The sequence below is a fragment of the Triturus cristatus genome, chromosome 4_2 (genome assembly GCF_964204655.1).
Source record: "Triturus cristatus chromosome 4_2, aTriCri1.1, whole genome shotgun sequence".
Classification (NCBI taxonomy): Eukaryota; Metazoa; Chordata; class Amphibia; order Caudata; family Salamandridae; genus Triturus; species Triturus cristatus.
The window spans coordinates 91681676-91703286 of record NC_140586.1 but is presented as its reverse complement, the minus strand read 5'-3'; the positions used below and the strand labels follow the sequence as shown (position 1 = coordinate 91703286).

The following is a 21611-nucleotide window of genomic DNA, read 5'->3' as shown; positions in this document are numbered from 1 at the left end:
AGAGGCTCAGGTTTAGGGTAAGGGTGTGGTTTAGGGTAATAGTTAGGGATAGCTTGATGGTCTTGGTTAGGATCAGTAATAAGATTAAAAATAGAGACGATGGAAAGCAGGGTAAGAGACAGTGTTATGGTAAGTGAATGGGGCAACATTGGATTAGGCCTGGGATTTAGGGCATGGGTACGTTTCAGCAAGATTTTGATAAAATGAGAGACCGTTTAACTTTTGTCTTTCAAACTAATTGTCAAATACACAGACTACAATAAAGTCCAACATTTTGTTTTTTTCCTTTTATTTTTAAGGTTTTATATTTCTCCCTTTAATTTAGAAATTTCCACCTAGAGTCCATCATTTGTTCGAACTTTCAGTGAAAATGCCACCACCCTTTTAGTGAAGTTAACATGTGCATATCCTTATTTATATTTCCTTCGAGGACAGGGCAACTAACCTAAGAATTCAAACTTAATTATAATCCGTATTTAGATGACCAATTTAAAAGAAAAATACATCGCAAAATGGGACTAATAGGCAGGATACCTTATGAACTGGTTTCAGTTTCTCAAAGGCTTTTCCCATTGTTTACCTGGGGCCGTATTCTTCAAGTGCCCCTGGGGCGCAACGGTGTTTGCGCCCACATTGCATGCCCACAGTGCACTTTGGTATTACAGAAAGTGCCGCAGACACTTGCTCACATATAGTGCCAGCGCTATCACCAAAAGGTGTTTCCTCATTTGCATGGGGGCGTGACCCCATGCAAATGAGGGAATCTCTTTGCCGCTTGGCCCGTACCGTATTATAGACGTGGGTGCAGAGGCAAAGAAGCTGTCTGGATGCTTACTATCTATACGCCCCCTGATGGCAGCTCTCTGGAGGGGGATAGGGTATCCTAAGGACCCCCTCCTCAATATCCCCTATAGGCAGGTTTAGTCAGTCACTGCACCCGCCTGCAAGGGGATCTCTCTCCCCTCTTAAAAGTGCAGGTGGGTTGCCGCCTGCACAAAAAAACACAGAGTGGCTGCTTCAAAGCTGCTCCTTTTTTCACTTGAATGCGCTGCCCCAGGACAGCATGCGTTTGCGGCTGACCTGGGTCAGCGCATTCAATGCATTAGAGTGCACTTTCCATGTTTGCGCCTGGCGCACCTGCTTTAAAGTGCACTGTGGAGTACATTGATTGTCCCTTCTGGATCCTCTTTGTTCATTGCAACTAAAAAGAGGGGTGGGGGTGTACCTGTCATGCCCCATTCTGCTTAGTTTCCTCGGAAAGACTTCTTAAAGTGAAATCTATTTTTAAAGTGTCTCAATCGCTCTGAATATTGAAAAATTAGGCAGTAATTCTAAAATGGAATGAGCACTTTGCCGTTGGTATGACTGGCGATTCTATTTGCAGCGTTGCGTGTAACCCTCATAATTTCTTTGCCCATGACTTCAGTGCTAAATTGGTCAAATAAATAAATGACAGGACCTTGTCAGGAGGCCACTGAAGCTTGCACCACCCATTGTCCCTACTAGCTCCCCCAATGAAAGTACCAACACAACTACTAACTATCACACACTTACAAATGTGACAATTCAGACTATTCCAGGCTCCCAAATTTATAAGAGTGGCTTGGGCGGCAGGTATTAGTCATTTTGAATGTATATTAAATTAATAAATAACTGTTATCGTACTCTTTTCTGTATTCGACAACAGTGACACCTTGTGGCAGAAAGTCACAGGTGCCGGTGCCAAGCACCGGGAACCACCAGCTCAAATTAATCACTGCATGTCTTTAAGTTCTTGGTATGCCAACCTTTTGATATTCTGTGTGTTTCAGGTTTATTGTGTGTCACTTGCACTGATATGGCAGTTATGGCTGGCAACAGTGGCGAGACGTGTTACAGCAAGTATGGTGCCATGTCAATCAAGGCCAAATTCTGCCATGAAATGGTGAGTGTTGGTAGCTTATGGTCTTATGGTTTTATGCTGCACATTTGTAAACACAAAGGTGCCACCTGGGGTCCCTGGAATCAAATTGGGGCCTAATCTGGTATATACTCTCTCCTCACATGTCATCCCTGGTTTCTGACACAGATGAAGTTTTATTTACCTGGCTCCAACCAATAAAACCTGCACTTTAGTCAAACCCTTCCAGAGGCACCCATATTGACTCCAAGAAGTGGAGGGTTTGTTTTTGTGTAGTGAGTGTTAAGGGAGTCAAAAGCTGAATTTGCCTGAAAATGTATCAGAATGTGAACTACCACGGTATGGTGTTTGTTTTTTATAATTCACTTCTATTTCGTAAGTGCCACAAAATTGTTTCTTAACTCTGGCAACTGACATTGCTATTCTGCAAGCCTATCTACTTCTGCATTGCGGAAGGAGGAATCACTGATATGTTCCTATTGGAATTCACACTTGTGACCATCTGGGTTTAAAACAGATCTCAGAGTGGATGAATAAGCAATTTGGCCCAAATTCCCACCTGTAATAAATAAGTCGATGAGGAGATCTCCAGCTAGGTCTACTAGTCTCAGCTGGTTGTGTTGGTAATGTGCTGGTTTATATGGTGTCCTGTAACATGTTTTTAGCTGATGAGACCACTGGAGAGCTGCTGTCCTATAGGCTCCTACCTGGCAGGTCTCCAGCCTTCCTTTTTTTTTTGGTCCCATCAGGCCCTGTGCATCCGCACAGTTGATATCCTGTAACATGTGGTTGGCCTCTGAGGTCTCAGTCGTCTTTTGCTCTGCTATAGGCTTCTGCCCCAGCACATGCTTAACGTCTGCTTTTCTTGGTCCACCAGGCCCTCAGGATAATTCTTCACAGTTTGGACCTCCGTGCCAACTGCTACCAGCGTTACATTGTCCCTTTGCTATCTATTAGTGCTGACTTCTACATTCGGGTGTTTGTGAGGGTCTTCACTGGACAGGCTAAGGTCAAGTCCTCTGCCAGGTAAGGAGCACAACATGAGGGAGGGTGTTCATTTCTATTCCTGGGGGTGCAGTTGCAAGATGAAGTCTGATTGGAGTCTCCTGCTACCAAGCCTTCTCAATTGTAGAAAAGCTGCTCCAGATACTCCCCATTGGGCCATGAGAACTCCAGCCTCTTCTCACGTCACCCATGCTATTTCCATCTCTCTCCCCGACCCTATTGGTTTACTATAGATTTCAGCCTCTGTTTGTTCACTCCATGTAAACCCTGGCCACACCTGTGGATCCCCTGTGATCTGTTTTCCTGTTTGGTGTCTAGAAACAGGTACTTTACAGCTTAGACAGAGGTGCTAAGATGTGCAGTCCTCCTTCTCCTGCCTTCATATTTCTTTGTCTGCAGTACATATATCTGTCAATCACCTCTATTCACACACCTTCCTCTCCTTGATGCCAGTGTCCCCTCACTGCTTTCTCTTTTATAGTAAACAAGCCCTGGTGTACAATTGCGCCGGCTGTGGCACCTTCCACCTACAAAGAATGGGCAAGATGACCAGCCATGGAAGCAAGTAAGTGAACCTGAAGGGGCTATGCCCAGTGTGTTGCTGGGGACTGGGTGGTGGGGGTTTTCTTATGGGAGGGGAATGGGGTGGACCCTGCATGCATTGTCGCTTACACTTCCCACCCACACTCGAGAGGAGAATTTGTGCCTGCAATTTGTTTCTCGTCATTGTTTAGCAAAAATACATTCCTATCGATCCTACAACAAGGTTTCCACACTGAACTTTAAGGAAATTGCAGAAGCTACAAATATCCACATTTCCTCACAGGATTCTCTGGTAATGTGACTGAATACACACAGTGTATCTTAGTTATTAGTAAATTGCCTCAACAAACAGCTGCAGAGTTAAGTGGGTTTTAGATTAAGGAGAATATTTTATGTAGTTTTTAATAACACTTCAATCATTCCTTTGCAAGGATACATAAAGCATTGTTTTGCAGACATGCACGCAAGATCTCATCTACTCAGCCTACTCTCCTATGCACAAATGTACTATTTAGGACACTTCCTGTGTTGATTCAGAACGTTTTGGGGATAAACTGGTTCCAGAAACACCCTTTAACTCAGAACTGCAGGGTTGTTTGATTTCTCTGCCCTCTTTGGCACTGAGGTAGATCCTCTCACCTGAAAACCTCTGGTTTAGGTAGCCGTTGCCCAGCTGTGGCTGTTCAGAGTGAGTTTTGCTTTCCTATCTGTTAGCTGTCCAGTTCACAAACCCTGTGCATTATCATTTGTATCCTTGTCATTGGGCAGAGAGGTAAAGTATTGAAAAGGGACGTAATCTTTCCTAGCCTACAGTACAGGTTTTGGAACCCACCAATACCCCAATTGGACCATTATAATGGACGCACCTGATCTTTTTTTCATGTAGTTTTTCAGTCTTCATTTAGCAGTCAAATAATGGGCACTTTTCAACGATGTTAATCTCCTGATAGTTCATAGTGTTTTCATGTAAACTCTTCAGACTAATATAAGCTTGTTTGGTGGTGCTCACTTTGAATGCTACTGAACAATTCAAATGCTAAAGTACCTGTTCCAGCAAGACAGCAACTACTGGTCTTGAAAGCCAAACCTTTCAAAGACATACACAGCATGTTCATTTACATTATTTTATTTAATCTGTTTAGGGTCAAGCAGATTCAGAGACCGAGTCACTAGACACAAACACTGAGCTTTTGCTTGTGGTTTAATCTTTTTTTTTCTTCCTTCCATGAAAGCTTCAAATATTCAGCGGGATCAGGACCACCCGTTGGAATGAGCTGTGAACATTGCCAGCAGAAGCACCAGGTAAAACCATTTTGTTCCCATCCAACGTGAGCATCCTAGCAGTTCAGTGGCGTCTCCTTTGAATGTATATGTATTTCTGCAGTGAAACCACTGCTCTGCACCAACATGTCTTTTGAACTATTTTGTAGTGTTAAATCCGAGATAACGCATGCTGACCCTTTCATTAAAATAAGAAGCATTGAAATACAAAAATAGTACAATTTCTGGGGCAGGCCAGGATACTGACTGAAGGGATTCAGAACTTTCTCCTCCTATTTTTTCCTTCTCCAGTTGGGCGGGCCCATCTGGGCCGAATCCATTCACAGTCCAGACTTTGTCGAGAAGGTGCTAACAGCTATCGGAAGGAACCCAAAACGATTCAAAACTGCGGGGCGAATGCAGGGCATGCTGAGCATGGTTATGGAGGTAAGGGCCACTGCACCCCAGGCACACAGCAGCACCGGGGATGGGAAAGGAAAATCTTCTCAGCCATTGGTTTGGCAATAAGCTTCTGATAAGAGTTTGACTTCCTGCTTTTCAAAGTTGGGAGTAATTATCATTTTAAAAGGTGTGTATGTACATGCACAGGTAGGGAATTTTTATAAAAGATCCACTGGTTGAAAGGTGATGCTTTAGACTTCTACCTGCCCTGTAAAAAAAAAAGAAATCCGCTTGTCTCTGTTTTTGCCATGCAGTTTAGTGACGAATTATGGCAGTGTTCTCGTTATATCAGAGCTCTGATAATAGTCTCTCTGATTATGCTATACTAGCATAGCATAGTTTCCATTCTAGGCAGGCTCCGATTTTGCCACCTTCCTGCCAATCTACGTATAGAGAGGGTGGAAGTTGGCAGGGAGTAGTAGTCCCAAGATTGGCATGCTCTGTCAGTTTGTGTGCCCCCTCAAATGTTCACGGGAATCCCCTAACTCATTTTCTAATCGTCTAATCTCTTTACTCACTGGAAAAAATTGAAATATTTACTACTGATAAAAAAAAATTTGAGCAACAATGTGTATATGTATATTTGCTCATACTGTAATAAAATTCACAAAAGTTTGAGATGAGTATAGTTGAAAGCCTACTTTTGTAACTTCTTGCGAACTCCTGAAAGTCATATAGCTGCTCTGATGCAAGACCTATACATGCCGGGTCATTTTTGCGACTTTCTGTCAGAACTGGGCTTTTGGTTTATTTTCCTGTTGCCTATTATGGTTTCACACTGATTCGCCAATGTGTTTTTAAAATAAAAAAAATAAAAATTCATGGATGAAACCTCAAAAAAGAAACATTTGACATTTTTGCCAACAAGCGCACTGTACTGCTAATATGCATCAGAGATATGCTAGAGCGATTGTGTATCGAACTGAACAGTTCTCCAGACATTAAAACATACACTGCTGCCATATGAAAGCATATCTGATGCAAATGTGAATAACCAGCCCGCCCATTCCTAATCCACCTGGGTCTCACCACCTCCTTGAAGTGCAGATATTGCAGCGCTATCACTCACTGGGTCTGATCCATAATATGCTGTGCACCATCCCCAGATCTTAAGGAATTTACGGGGGCAACTCCCTTTTTTTTTTTTTGCTAAACTTGAGGTTACCAGCTATTATACTGCGCCTCGTCGAGAAAGAACGTCTCGGATATCGCATGAGATTTGTGTAAAGCCTTATTAAGGCCGCTACTTTGAAGCGATACGTTATTGGTGGGAATACAATTTCACGCAATCATTCCTCAAGAATCCGTTGATATTGGTGTTTCTTGACCTACCTTTTAAGATTTTCATTTCCTACTCTGGTGGCATTACTTGTCTTTGGGTCCTATTGACTTTACCTTATATCCGTTGGAAGCCCTGACGAAGTTCCCAAGGCTTGAGGGAACGAAACGCGTTGGCTGTGTGCCTATTTTCTTATTGAAGATTACGAATAAAGGATGAAAACGTATCCCCGAATATTGTTGTTGCTTATATAAGGTTCTATGACCGAGTGCACCTTCCCTTCTTTCTTTCTCTATGGTCCCTTGTGACAAGTATCTTTAAACAGCGGATACTGGAAGTTGTTGCACCCTAATGCTTACATTATCAACTTATGAAACGTTAAGTGCTTGACCTTGGTCAGCTGTTGGTTCTTTTTTGCTACAGGGGCAACTCCTACTGCGATATCTCAGCACCTTGGCTGCCATGTAGCGGTCCATTCCACTTCTGCAGAGAGGGAGTTTCCGGGACACCCTGGTACCGTGCAATATCTCTTTTGGTCACCACAAGGCCTAATGCGCTTAACAGGAGTTCGACTTGAGAAAGATCTACATCATTAGTAATCCCTAGTGATCTCTTTCCAGTATTTCTGTTTGGGAGGGCATCCCATATCGTATGCATAAAGGAACCTATTTCCCCTGTCCATCTCAGACACGTGTGAGTGGGAGCCTTGCCCATGGTATGCAGTTTTTGGCGATCATAGTAGACCTTGTCTAAAACCTTGAACTAAATAAGACACAGACTTGCCTTGATTGCCACCACCTGTGGGTGCAGCAAGGCTGCCTCCCAATCGAAGTCCTCTATTACACCCAGATCCCGTGTCCATCTCTCCCTCAAGTGCCCCAGTGAGTCAGGTATGTTGTTGTTTAGGTCCTGTATGTCTGCGACACCACACCTCTACCAAGTGCCTCCATCAGGATGCGCCCCTCTAAGGGGGGACATATTCTGGGATGTCCTCCTCATCCAAACCCTCCATCTCCCATGCATGTCGTAATTGGGCATTTTTTAAAAATTGGGTATGCTCCAATTGGTACTCCCGCTGCATCTAAGGGAATTACATAAGCGTCCCTTTCTTGAGTATGTCTCCTAGTTTGTGGATTCCTTTTCTGTCCCAGGCCTCAAAGCTGTGTAGGCCAGAGACCTCCCGTAACCATCTACCCCTCCAGAGATGCGTCTCCCGGATGAGCTTATGAGCCCATCCCAGAGTTTTCATAGCCTTGTGCCATGCCTGCATGGAACCTTGTGTTGCAGGCGCTAGAGTGTGTGCACCACTGCCCCGTATAAATAGTGTAGGTGTGTTCATTTCTCCAGCCCTTCACGTTCCAGTTGAAACATCGGGTGGTCCTGTGGGAAGTAAAGACTATCATTGATACTAATTAAATGGGCTGCCCAATAGTAACCCTAAATATCAGGGTGTGGCCACCATCCCATAATAGTGTTCATAACCCTCCGTTGACCCTAGTGAACACTGACTGTGCTACCGGATAGTGAGTGTTTTGAAGCGCAAACAAAAATTTTGGCATGGTGATTGTTTTAAACAATGCTGCACGCCCCATCAGTGTAACGGCGAGCCCCCTCCGCCTGCCACATCTGTCTGGAAGTTTGTAACCACTCTTCCAATATTGCGTTGGGCGCAGAGCTCCCTGCGAGTGGTCATGAAAATTCCTAAATAAAGAAAACTCTCGGTGGCGAGTCAGAGATGCTGCGGGAGAGGCTGGATTGGTACGTGTACCTGTGCCATTTGCTCCAGTTGATGCTATAGCCTGAGTAAGCCACATAAGTCTCCCACTACCTCGAAAACCTCCTATAGGTGATAGAACCTGATATTATCAGGTTCTATCACATATAGGAGTATTTCATCTGCATAAAGACACCATTTTTCCTCTGCTGTATCATTGGGCGAAATACGGAACCTGTGTATATTTGGGTGCTGTGTAACTACGCAAGCCAGAGATTCCAGTGTAGGGGCAAAAAATAACTGGGAGAGGGGGCGTCCTGTCTGGTCCCTCTCTCTATAGGGAATTAGTCTGACATTTTCCCATTCACCCCAACTGAGGCCACTGGGTTTTTGTATAACTGCAACACCCAGCTCCTAAATTGTGGACCAAAGCAGAACATCCTGAGCGTCTGCTCCAGGAAGGGCCAGTGGACAGCGTCAAAGGCTTTCTCAGCATCTAATAATAAGAATTCATAGGGAGACTGTCAGGCCTGTACCGTTGTCATCCAGATGTGTGTGTACATCGCAAATTGTGACAAGCCGATCTACCGGGCATGAATCCCGATTGGTCACTATGTATTAATGGGATAATGACCTGAAGGAGGCGTGTCACTAAAATAGTGGTCAGTATTTTAGTCTCTGTGTTTAATAGGGAGATAAGGTGGTATGATTTGCACCTGTTTTGGGGTTTACCCTCTTTGGGAAGGACCACTATTATTGATGTCCGGAAGTCCAGTGGTAGCTGTCCCTTCTCTTTCCCCTCTCGAAAAAGGTTCAAAAGATGCACTCCTATCAAGTTTGCATAAAACTACGCTGGGATGCCTTTGGGACCTGGTGCTATCCCCGTCTGCTGTTCGGTAATGGTGTCTTTAACCTCGAACACTCAAGAGTTCTGCCTCCAGGGACTCGCAGTCCTCTGCTTCCAGAACTGGTACAGTGATCTGGGTCAAATACAAAGCAATAGCCTGTGGGCCATGAAGCTGTCTAGAAGCTTAAACCTGTTTAAAATACAGCGCAAATTCTGCCACAATCAAGGTGTCAGTTTGAAGGTGGTCCCCTGACTTTGTTTACTATTGCCTGCCCCCATCAGGCATTCGGTTCCTGGCAACCTAGCCACGCTAACGTAATTTGCCTGCCTTATTGCCCGTTTTTTAGTGTGGGTAGGGATGCCATGATTTGATGATTGGCCTTCTTTTGTGCCACATCTGTCTACTTTCTGGTATGCCACTTTCTGCCTTATAGTTAGGGGATCTGTAAGTGAACTCGTTGACCGGTCAAGCTGTAAAATCTTAACCTCCAATACCTCTAGTTCAGCCCTTTTCCTCCTCATTTTTTGGGCAACCAAATTCTGGGCTCTGTCTCTAAGCACTGTCTTGAAAGCTTCTCATAATACAATCCTGGAACCCGCGGACTGATTCTTTGTCAATTTTTTTTAAATCTTGGCAAGCATCCAACATGTTTAACTAAATGATGAATCGGAGAAAGGGTATCTAAAGTTGCACAATAGTTTAGCAAAACGTTTTTACTAAGATAAATCTTTAATTCAATAGTAAATAAAAAGGTTTAAATTTAAAAAAAATTATTCCGACATAAAACTTAGTTTAATTATATTTCAGTAAAAATTAAGATCACATTATTTTATAAATTCAAAAAATTTGTTAAATATTTTATAATTAAAGGTTTCATTTTTAGATATATTTTTTTAAAATTGGAATCATTCGTATTTTTTAACTAATTTAATTTAACATTGTTTCCTATGGGGTTTAAATTTCAGCCCTACATCATGTTAGTTTCTATGTGAGGTTGTTGCAGTACCAGTACTTGGCCATGCGTGGTGCTGAATTTACTCCAGCACTGAGCTGAAGTAATGGTACTGTCTTAGGTGCCTTTTTGTCTCTAGTGACAATAGAGGTGCAATTTGTGACTAGAATATGGACTACTCTTTTGTAGGTGGGTGCATGTCCTTTCCTACACCCTTCCCAAACGCCCTTGTTACTACTAAGTTTGTCCTTTTTTTTCGATGTTAGGTTCCAGATTGTTGTATTTCGTAATAGTATTATCAAATTGCCCCAAAGCTGTTAGAATGGTACTTTAATGTATATTTATATTTTTAACAGTTATAAAAAGATGTTTTGTGTTGCAAACATGACCATAATTTCATTACTCCTAAATTGGGACCATTACAGCATGCTTAAAAACCACAAGTTGAAAACAGGATACAACAGCCTTTGATTGTTCATAATCTTTGAAAAAATTGTACCTTTGGTTGCCAATTAAAGGGGCATTGCTTTTGCATAATGACGTTGTGTATTGCTTAGCCTACCGACCATGCATCTGGGGAGGGAAGGTGTTGATTTATGTAGGGGGGGGGGCGAGAGTGAAAACCCGAAACCGGTCCTAGGATGCTTGTATCCGGTCCAGGGAGGACCTGGCTTAGCAGTTCGGGCTGGACTGTTCCCACGAGGCACAGGGTCAAGGCTGATCTGCATTTGGCCAGGTCTAAACTGGGGTGGCATGGTGAGTGTAGGAAGGTGGATATCTGACTATGGTTACCCCCAAATTTTTGCCTAGTGTCTAGCTGGTTTTTCGACTTAGTTGGCCTGAGATCCTGCTATTCAGGATCTCAGCCTGGCTGTTCTCTCTTTAAAATGGACTCCATGTACCCTAGGTACATACCCAATTGGTTGGATCACCCTGTCAGCCCCTGTACCAGTGTACACTAGGTACCCAGGGCATTGGTGTACCCAAGGCCTGCCAGGGGCTGAAGCATGTATTATGCCACCCCAGGCTTGGCCTAACAATCTGACACAACTGGCTGATCACTCAGCTGGGGTAAGTTGGTGTAATCACCTCTTACTTAGGTGTAGTATACCTATACCTAACCTTAAATGGGACACCTGGTAACCTATAAGTCACTCCTATGGCAGGCCTTAACAATCCTGAAGGCAGAGTGCTTGGTTCCATGTGAGATGGTGCTCTGGCATGAGCTGAGCCTGTCTGCAGTGGTCGGAACAACTTCCTTCTACTGTTTCCAGATATCGTCATACCATATACTCTTAAGTGCATTATGAACCTCGCGGTTAAATGCTAACTGTGGTTTGGCTTTATCAAAACATGTCGAGTAAGGTGTCATACGAATTGGAATACTAACCCCTCGCCAATTCTGGCGACGGGGTTAGCATTCCACCCTTCTAGAGGGACACGACATGTACAGTGCCTGAAACCCGGGTAAAATCAGACATAGCCTCAGCTCCACAAAATGGATGCTGCCACCACAGACACAAGTCTGCCCTCCTGCTGCTGGGAGTCCTTCCAGCTTGGGAGGTGTGGACAAAGGGTTTCCTGCCAGGGGAGGTGCATGCACCACCCCAGACAGGATTTTGTGTATTGGTCAGGTAGGGCTTGAAAGAAACCAGACATGCCTGTGGCTCACAAGGAGCCTCGGTGCATATGCCAGTTCAAACCGGTCCTGGGGCACACCAGTCCCGGGCCTGGGGCGAGCTGGACAAAGGATTGGGGGTGTAACCACCCCCCTTCCTGGTCCCACCCATAGGGAGGGACCTAGCAGGTAGTCCGGCCCCTAGAATCCGCTTAAAGGTAGGAGCTGTGTCCTAAGACTTCAGACATCCTGGAATCAACTTGAAACTAAGAAGAAGACGGGAACTTCGACATTCTGCTGCACAGAAGACTGAAGAAAATCTCCCCTGTGGTCAGGGAGTGACCACCTTGCTAACGCAAGCACCATCCAGCGAATCACCGTCTGCTTTGCCGCCGCCTCCCGCCGGAGCCCGAGCCCAGAGACTGACAAGACCTGGACCTCCAGACCTCTCACCGCCCGATCCACAGTCCCTGCAAAGAAGAGACCCGTGGAGGCACCGAGACACGTGGAGCCAGCCATCTTGGAACGACTACGACAAGCTGACAAGTGCAACAACCGAGGCTCCCTCCAAGTTGTGCTTTGGGATCTGAGAAGCCCAACCCCCGAGCAGCATCTGCACCAAAGGTGAGCCCTTCAGCATCTCCACGATCTGCGTGGGGCCCTTCTGCATTTTGCCACTCGACGCGCCTAACCGGTTGCTGGCCCGCTGGCTAGTGGCCATCTTGGCGACGAACTCTACGAAATACACTGCTGGTCTGGTTGCTCCAGACTGGCCCTTGCTCCCCTCCAAAGGAGCAATCCCTCTGACCTTGCTGGTCAGAACCAACAGCTGATTTCCGAATCCTCCTACAATTGCTTTTGCCAAGGCTTGTTTGCTTCGATCAAGTCGCCGACACCGCCGACAGCGAGAGCCTGCGTGGGACAGCTCGTGAGCCGACTCCTGGACGTCGTCGACCTTCAGGGACCACGTGGCTGCGGAGACAAGCTACCCCTCATCACCTGTTTGCACCCGACATCGCCTGGTACCCACCTGGTGCCACGCTGGTCACTGGCTAGTGACTGTGAACACTGTCCCCTCTGCTTACAGGTCTTCAACATCTCCGATCCACTCTTGGATCCACTGCATCTCTCCCGGACCGACCGCCTGCAGCATCTTTGCCTTCAAGCTCCACGGAACAGATAGAAGCAACCCGACGCACTTCGAGGCCTATGCACCCGCTTCCTGTGGGTGAGGTAAAGCTGGCACACCTGTGCCCAAGTGTAGTATTACATCTCTAGTGCCTGTGTTCCAAATCTTGAGTTCCTAGTCCATCCGGAAGATCTCCTTTGCAGTAACTTTGTACTTTTTACGCACCCATTGAAACCTATGGGAGCACGCGTGTGACTATTTGCTCTGCACACGCCACCCGTGGACCTCCTGGTCACTAACTGACGTTAGCTCCTTGTAGGCCCAGCGATTCTAGAGGCCTTAGGCCTTTTCCCTTTTCTGTTCGTGGTACTTATACCACTATTTTAGTATATGGTTTGAGTGGCCACCAGGGCCTATCCATATAACGTGCAACTTCTGTGTATTCTGTGATAATCTTGTTTGACGATTTGTGCTCCTGTGCTCATAAAGAGACTAGGGGTTACTTTGAGAAATAAATACATATATATTTTGAATATATATCTGTGTGGTGTCCTTTCATTGGTATAAAAGGGGGTTGCATTTGGTAAAACAGCTGGCTTAACACGCTTCACGAGTTTAGCCTCAAAGACTGCTTAGCCTACGCTACCACTAGGGCAGCTAGTCCGAAAAGGTTGACTTACAACCACACCATAAGGGTTGCTTGGCATGGTACAAGGTGATCACTTTAACTAGTGAGCATCATATACCAGGCCAACTTCTCACATTGGTGAGCAGCGGTTGGATTTGAGCTTGCTGTGTTTTACCATTGTAATCTCTTGGTTACCAATTGAAAGATCACATAGGTACCTGTAGGTACATATAAAACAAGATTAGATATACATAAGTTCTACTGAACTTAGTTGTTGTAGAGCAAAGGGAGTAGCACACCCTGACTACAACTACTAGATAGGTTTAGTAGGTAAACCCAAGTGTAGGTAGATTGCAACACATCCACCCACACTTAAGAGCAATGGCCGGGGCAGAGGGGTCCACTGTACCCATCTCTGTTGAGAGTGACCCCCAGAGGGCACCATCCAGCTTTGCTACCCTTAATCAGAATGAGCTCAGGCATTTGGCGACTCTTAGAGGCCTTAAACAGCCCAAGAACCCAAACTCTGCTGAGCTCAGAGAGCTCTTACAGAATGATGAGAATCAGAGAGCACTCAAGAAAGCTTCCCAGTTAGCCCCCTTAGGGACAGGAACAGGAGGCCCCCCTTCTGAAGATGCCACTGAAGTACCCCTTCCCAATAGTCACCCCTTAGATGGGATGCCTACCACAGAGGATGAGAGTGAAAAGGATACTGACAGTAGTGAGGATGAAGGGAGAACTAGCCCAGTGCCAAGTATTATACTTGGCCCAGCTAAACTAAGGCTATTGGGGACTGACAATGGGTTCACCCCATTGGATCTCCCCAGTGGACTTAACACAGGGCTTGGGAGGCAAAGGAATCGCTCAGGTGACTCCAATGCTTCTCATGGCTCTAGAGGCTCTCAAGGTCACTCCAGGAAAAGGATGACCACCCCTCAGAGGAGGGAACATGAGGCCAGAATGCAGGAAGCCCAGCTGAGGATCAGGAAGCAGGAGCTAGAAGTAGCCCTGATGGAAGAAAAACTGAACAAGGCTAGGCAGCCTAGAGAGAGTGGGTCTATACCCACTGGTGGCAGCAATGTCCCTAGGGACAAAGATAGGGTCTTTGACAATAGGAACCTGTCCAAGATTGTGCCCCCCTACAAAAGTGGGGATGACATCCACAAATGGATGACTGCTCTTGAGAGAGCCTGCAAAGTGCAGCAGGTTCCTGAAGACCAGTGGGCAGCAATCTTATGGCTCTCCTTTGAGGGGAGAGGCAGAGATAGACTCCTCACTGTTAGAGAAGAGGATGTCAGAAATTACAGAGTCCTGAAGAGTGTCCTAGTTGATGGGTTAGGCTTAACCACTGAACAGTACAGGTTAATGTTCAGAGACACCCAGAAGACACAGACTCAGGACTGGTCTGAATATGTGGAATGTGCCACTAAGGCTTTGGAGGGTTGGTTGCTGGGAAGTAAGGTGTCTGATTATACAGGATTGTACAATTTGATGATGAGAGAGCAGATTTTAAGTAATTGTCAAAACCAGCTTCTCCATCAACACCTGGTAGACTCAGATTTGACCTCTCCCCAAGAATTGGGAAAGAGGGCAGATAAATGGGTCAGGACCAGGATCAGGCCTAAAAACCAGGGTGGTGACCAAAAGAAAGATACCACCAAGCCTCAAGAGAAGGGTGGGGATAAAGAAAAAGAGAAACCTTCCTCAGGGCCCCAAAACTCCACACAGGGTGGTGGGTCCCAAGCTCCCTCCTCTACCACAGCTAAAAAGCCCTACTGCCATGAGTGTAAAACTCCTGGGCATTGGAAAACTGACAGCGGTTGCCCAAGGGCTAAAAACAAAACTGTTCCTCCAATTACTCCTGTCACACCACCTATTACTGTCAGCAGTAATCCCCCAGGTGGTGGGAGTGCCCCCAAAAATTTGGGTGGGTTTACTTGGGGAACACAGGGGGACCCTGGCTTAGCCAATTCCCCTACAGCAACCACTCTTGTCTGTGATGGTGGCATGGGGTTTGCCAACTTCACTGCCTGTCCCAACACCTTGGGTAGGTACAGACAGGAGCCCTACATCAATGGTACAAAAGCTGAGGCCTACAGAGACACTGGAGCTAGCATCACAATGGTGGCCCATTGGCTAGTTCCCTCTGAGCAGCTTTTGCCTGGTTTCTCCTACCAGGTGACTAACATTGATGGCAAACAAAACAGTCATCCCATGGCAGAGGTATGTCTCAGCTGGGGAGGGGTCACTGGCCCTAAAAGGGTAGCAGTGTCCCCAACCTTGCCTGTAGACTGCTTACTGGGGAATGACTTAGAACTCTCAGCCTGGGCTGGAGTTGAACAAGACACCCATTCTAAAATGGTAGGCCTGTCACAAAAGGGTAGGGGGGTTGTGCCATTCACAACCCCTGTCCAAATAGATTTCCTCCCTGAAAAGGTTGGAAGGGCAGTGGTAGCCACAGCCCAGGCACAGACAGACTTCCCTGTAGAGACTGGCAGAGCTGTGACAGTCACAGCTCAAACACAAACTGAGTGCCCCCCTGGAAAGGTTGGCAAGGCTGTAATGGTCTCAGCCTATACTCAGACTGACATAGGTGTAGTGAAGCCTGAAACAATGGATCACTCCACACAAACTGAGAGTAGTGGGGAGGAAGAAAAGTCTCCCTCTCCCCAGACATTAGGAAAAGGTCAGCCTCCTCAGGGATCTGACCTCACCCCTTGTGAAGGAACTGCCCCAGAGGTAGCCAGGCCTGGCCTGGCAGAGCCTCTGATGTCAGTGGCCCCTTCCAAGGTGGGACCCAGTCTGGTGCAGGTAACCTGCCTCTCTCTACCCTGCCCCAGTCAGCCCAGGACTGCAGAGGTCAGGGAGGCCAGTGGACCCCCAGAGGGCCCCTGTCCACAAGAACCCCCCCATCAAAAGAATGAGGATTGCCTGGCTAGTAGCCCTAGTCAGGTGATGGGTAAAAACATTCCTGAGGGATCTCCTTTACAGGTAGTTAGGGACCTCCCCCAGAGGGATTCTGTTGGGCACAGGCAAACCTGGGACCTTAGGGCCCCAAACCTGACCTGTCCCTCCAGTAAGCCCACAAAAGGGACCCAGCCTCCAGCTTTAGGTAGCCAGAGGCTGACCCTGAGAGCACAGTGCAACTCAGTTAAGGAAAGAAAGGCATCCATGGTGAAGGATGATTGGAGGAAGCTGAGGCCTCACTTTGAGGACACTCACTTCAGTACTCCATCTCAACACCAGCCTTTTACTTTGCCAAGACACGCCAAAGGTAGAGATTCCCTATGGTGGAGACCCTCTGATACCCTTAGGGTGAGGGATTGCTTAGTGGACCATGAGACAGGGGGTAACCATGCCAGTGCTGGTTCCTCCTTATATGGCCACTTGGGCAATATAGGCTTACCTGGTCAAGGTCAGCCTTATCTCCCTTCGTTTGGGGGGGGGTTGTGTAGGAAGGTGGATATCTGACTATGGTTACCCCCAAATTTTTGCCTAGTGTCTAGCTGGTTTTTCGACTTAGTTGGCCTGAGATCCTGCTATTCAGGATCTCAGCCTGGCTGTTCTCTCTTTAAAATGGACTCCATGTACCCTAGGTACATACCCAATTGGTTGGATCACCCTGTCAGCCCCTGTACCAGTGTACACTAGGTACCCAGGGCATTGGTGTACCCAAGGCCTGCCAGGGGCTGAAGCATGTATTATGCCACCCCAGGCTTGGCCTAACAATCTGACACAACTGGCTGATCACTCAGCTGGGGTAAGTTGGTGTAATCACCTCTTACTTAGGTGTAGTATACCTATACCTAACCTTAAATGGGACACCTGGTAACCTATAAGTCACTCCTATGGCAGGCCTTAACAATCCTGAAGGCAGAGTGCTTGGTTCCATGTGAGATGGTGCTCTGGCATGAGCTGAGCCTGTCTGCAGTGGTCGGAACAACTTCCTTCTACTGTTTCCAGATATCGTCATACCATATACTCTTAAGTGCATTATGAACCTCGCGGTTAAATGCTAACTGTGGTTTGGCTTTATCAAAACATGTCGAGTAAGGTGTCATACGAATTGGAATACTAACCCCTCGCCAATTCTGGCGACGGGGTTAGCATTCCACCCTTCTAGAGGGACACGACATGTACAGTGCCTGAAACCCGGGTAAAATCAGACATAGCCTCAGCTCCACAAAATGGATGCTGCCACCACAGACACAAGTCTGCCCTCCTGCTGCTGGGAGTCCTTCCAGCTTGGGAGGTGTGGACAAAGGGTTTCCTGCCAGGGGAGGTGCATGCACCACCCCAGACAGGATTTTGTGTATTGGTCAGGTAGGGCTTGAAAGAAACCAGACATGCCTGTGGCTCACAAGGAGCCTCGGTGCATATGCCAGTTCAAACCGGTCCTGGGGCACACCAGTCCCGGGCCTGGGGCGAGCTGGACAAAGGATTGGGGGTGTAACCACCCCCCTTCCTGGTCCCACCCATAGGGAGGGACCTAGCAGGTAGTCCGGCCCCTAGAATCCGCTTAAAGGTAGGAGCTGTGTCCTAAGACTTCAGACATCCTGGAATCAACTTGAAACTAAGAAGAAGACGGGAACTTCGACATTCTGCTGCACAGAAGACTGAAGAAAATCTCCCCTGTGGTCAGGGAGTGACCACCTTGCTAACGCAAGCACCATCCAGCGAATCACCGTCTGCTTTGCCGCCGCCTCCCGCCGGAGCCCGAGCCCAGAGACTGACAAGACCTGGACCTCCAGACCTCTCACCGCCCGATCCACAGTCCCTGCAAAGAAGAGACCCGTGGAGGCACCGAGACACGTGGAGCCAGCCATCTTGGAACGACTACGACAAGCTGACAAGTGCAACAACCGAGGCTCCCTCCAAGTTGTGCTTTGGGATCTGAGAAGCCCAACCCCCGAGCAGCATCTGCACCAAAGGTGAGCCCTTCAGCATCTCCACGATCTGCGTGGGGCCCTTCTGCATTTTGCCACTCGACGCGCCTAACCGGTTGCTGGCCCGCTGGCTAGTGGCCATCTTGGCGACGAACTCTACGAAATACACTGCTGGTCTGGTTGCTCCAGACTGGCCCTTGCTCCCCTCCAAAGGAGCAATCCCTCTGACCTTGCTGGTCAGAACCAACAGCTGATTTCCGAATCCTCCTACAATTGCTTTTGCCAAGGCTTGTTTGCTTCGATCAAGTCGCCGACACCGCCGACAGCGAGAGCCTGCGTGGGACAGCTCGTGAGCCGACTCCTGGACGTCGTCGACCTTCAGGGACCACGTGGCTGCGGAGACAAGCTACCCCTCATCACCTGTTTGCACCCGACATCGCCTGGTACCCACCTGGTGCCACGCTGGTCACTGGCTAGTGACTGTGAACACTGTCCCCTCTGCTTACAGGTCTTCAACATCTCCGATCCACTCTTGGATCCACTGCATCTCTCCCGGACCGACCGCCTGCAGCATCTTTGCCTTCAAGCTCCACGGAACAGATAGAAGCAACCCGACGCACTTCGAGGCCTATGCACCCGCTTCCTGTGGGTGAGGTAAAGCTGGCACACCTGTGCCCAAGTGTAGTATTACATCTCTAGTGCCTGTGTTCCAAATCTTGAGTTCCTAGTCCATCCGGAAGATCTCCTTTGCAGTAACTTTGTACTTTTTACGCACCCATTGAAACCTATGGGAGCACGCGTGTGACTATTTGCTCTGCACACGCCACCCGTGGACCTCCTGGTCACTAACTGACGTTAGCTCCTTGTAGGCCCAGCGATTCTAGAGGCCTTAGGCCTTTTCCCTTTTCTGTTCGTGGTACTTATACCACTATTTTAGTATATGGTTTGAGTGGCCACCAGGGCCTATCCATATAACGTGCAACTTCTGTGTATTCTGTGATAATCTTGTTTGACGATTTGTGCTCCTGTGCTCATAAAGAGACTAGGGGTTACTTTGAGAAATAAATACATATATATTTTGAATATATATCTGTGTGGTGTCCTTTCATTGGTATAAAAGGGGGTTGCATTTGGTAAAACAGCTGGCTTAACACGCTTCACGAGTTTAGCCTCAAAGACTGCTTAGCCTACGCTACCACTAGGGCAGCTAGTCCGAAAAGGTTGACTTACAACCACACCATAAGGGTTGCTTGGCATGGTACAAGGTGATCACTTTAACTAGTGAGCATCATATACCAGGCCAACTTCTCACAGTGAGCAAAATAATTATGGATTTAACCCAGATCTCTTGACTGGGGGTAAATGTTTTGATTTGTTCTGCATTCTGTCCATCAATTGTGTATCTATAAACTCTGTGGCATTTTGGAAAATTTAATTAAAACTTGTATTGCAAAATGCACTAATTAGTTTCAGTTTTTCAAAATCTTCTTGTAAAGAGAACACTCCCATTCCCACCAACTAACTGCCCTGAGGCAAATCAGGCTTGTTTGGTTCGATCGCTTGTTTAGTGCAATTCTGATCCCATATTTATGCCCCATCTATTTCACAGTTCACCAGACAATATTGGTTTCAGGCTTCTGTGTGTCTTTCTATATAATTGGGCATAACAGAGAGGCTATTGTCAGATCAATGATATGAGAGTGCTGTCATAATTTGTCACTTCACTGCATGGCACCAAAAGGAACCAGCAGTTTTTTTTAACTTGATACAGGAGAAGGAGATTTCTGAAACATCCTGTCCCTTTAACAAGTAAATATTTTATAGAATCCCATACCCCTGATTAGTATGTTATTACTCTGTTTTTTGTGCATGGATGGCATGTGTAGATTGACGTGCTGGCTAGGCTGGTGAGTTTTGAGATGGTGCATGAGACCAAGGGTTGTGCAGCGGCATTCAGCAGTGTGTTGCATGTTAACTGGCATACAAAAGAAGTGAGAGGTTTTTTTTGTTGTGTTTTATTTGTATTATCCTTTTGTAATGGTTATTGAATTAGGACTTTGGGAACTGCCATACTGTTATTGCCTTCCTAAATTCTAGATGGTAGTTGTTGATTTTTGTACTCTTTGGGAGCTTGTTCTAGATTCTACCTGCATGTACAGAGCAGGAGCTACCGCCAATTGATAGTTTATTCAGTACCCCTGTTAGCTAAGACATTTTGAATTTAGTAATATTATACATGTATACTTATTCGGGCTATCAGCCTGCTCTCTTCATCCACTGGTCATCGGTTTAGTCATTCAAATTTTTCTGCCATTCACTACTGTATAGTGCATTGGGTAGTGGGTAAGCCCACTTTAGCTACTAGCTAACTTCATGGTGATTGACAACATTCTTCCCTTTCACAGGGAGCACATCCACACTCAAAGAAATTCTCTTCAATGCCAGTGACTGTTATGCCACTGTATGCTTTTCAGGCCAAAAACAATCATTTCGCTTTTTTGCAATGTTTTTCTAATATTTACAAGAGCCCAAAAATCTCCCTCTACAATGTTTTATAAAAACGATGGCAACAAAAGAAGTATTGACAAATTCAGAAGGCTGGCAGCCAAAGCCAGACCAATTGGCTTTGCCCATGCTTGTTTTAAGGGGAACTGATTAGGAGAGGAATCCTAGAAGATCCTTGGTTTCTTTGATTGTACAGTTGTTACAACTGCAAGAAGACCGGTCTAGGCCCTGGATTACTCTGACTAGCCTGTGTGGGTGTTGGTAGGAGGGATAATGTGGTCTGGTCCATTTAAGTTCAGGACTTTTTTTGGCAGCTGCATTATACATTTGTTGTAGTTTGCTTCTTATTCTTTTCGACAGTCCGGTGTAGAAACCATTTGCTTAGTCAAGACATGAAGACAATAGAACTATTGATACCTGAATCCTGTGCGGTAGACCTAAGTAAGGAATGATACATCCTAGTGCTCTCATTGTAAAGAAAATATTTCTGATCACTTTGTTAACTTGGTTTCAAGTAAGAGGTCGGACTCCATGAATATTCCAAGGTTTATTTTTATCTCATTGGATGTAGTTGGTGGCAATCCTAGTTAGGAGGGCCTTACTGATAATGGGACTTAATGCTTCCAATTCCAAAGGTGAGAATCTCCATGTTTGCTGAGTTGAGGTTAAGTTGTGTTTTTTAGTATCCACAGGTATCCATGGCCTACTGCTGAGAGCCTTTCACAAAGGCAGGAGGTAACAAAACTTTAAGGTTTAGGTTTTAAGAAGATCTGCTTACTATCAGTATAGTTATAGTTGAGCATGGGAAAGTTGACATGGTCAGTAAATGGTTATCGGTCTGAATAAAGAGGAGCAGTTTTTGAACCCTGTGGGACATTGGCA

The 21611-nt window shown here is 46.4% G+C and overlaps 1 protein-coding gene across 4 annotated transcripts in view; it reads left to right on the top strand.

Moving 5' to 3' along the window:
* Positions 1 to 21611, top strand: part of TRMT1 (tRNA methyltransferase 1) — a 68489-nt gene that overhangs the window by 26412 nt on the left and 20466 nt on the right. For all 4 annotated transcript variants that reach the window (XR_014960501.1, XM_085600699.1, XM_085600698.1 and 1 more), the window contains exons 7-11: positions 1812 to 1924; positions 2778 to 2926; positions 3387 to 3470; positions 4681 to 4750; positions 5021 to 5155. Coding sequence is in view for 3 of the 4 variants with exons in the window: in XM_085600699.1 (XP_085456825.1) it covers positions 1812 to 1924; positions 2778 to 2926; positions 3387 to 3470; positions 4681 to 4750; positions 5021 to 5155 (551 nt within the window). In the remaining variant the exon portion in view is untranslated. The remainder of the gene's footprint in view (positions 1 to 1811; positions 1925 to 2777; positions 2927 to 3386; positions 3471 to 4680; positions 4751 to 5020; positions 5156 to 21611) is intronic.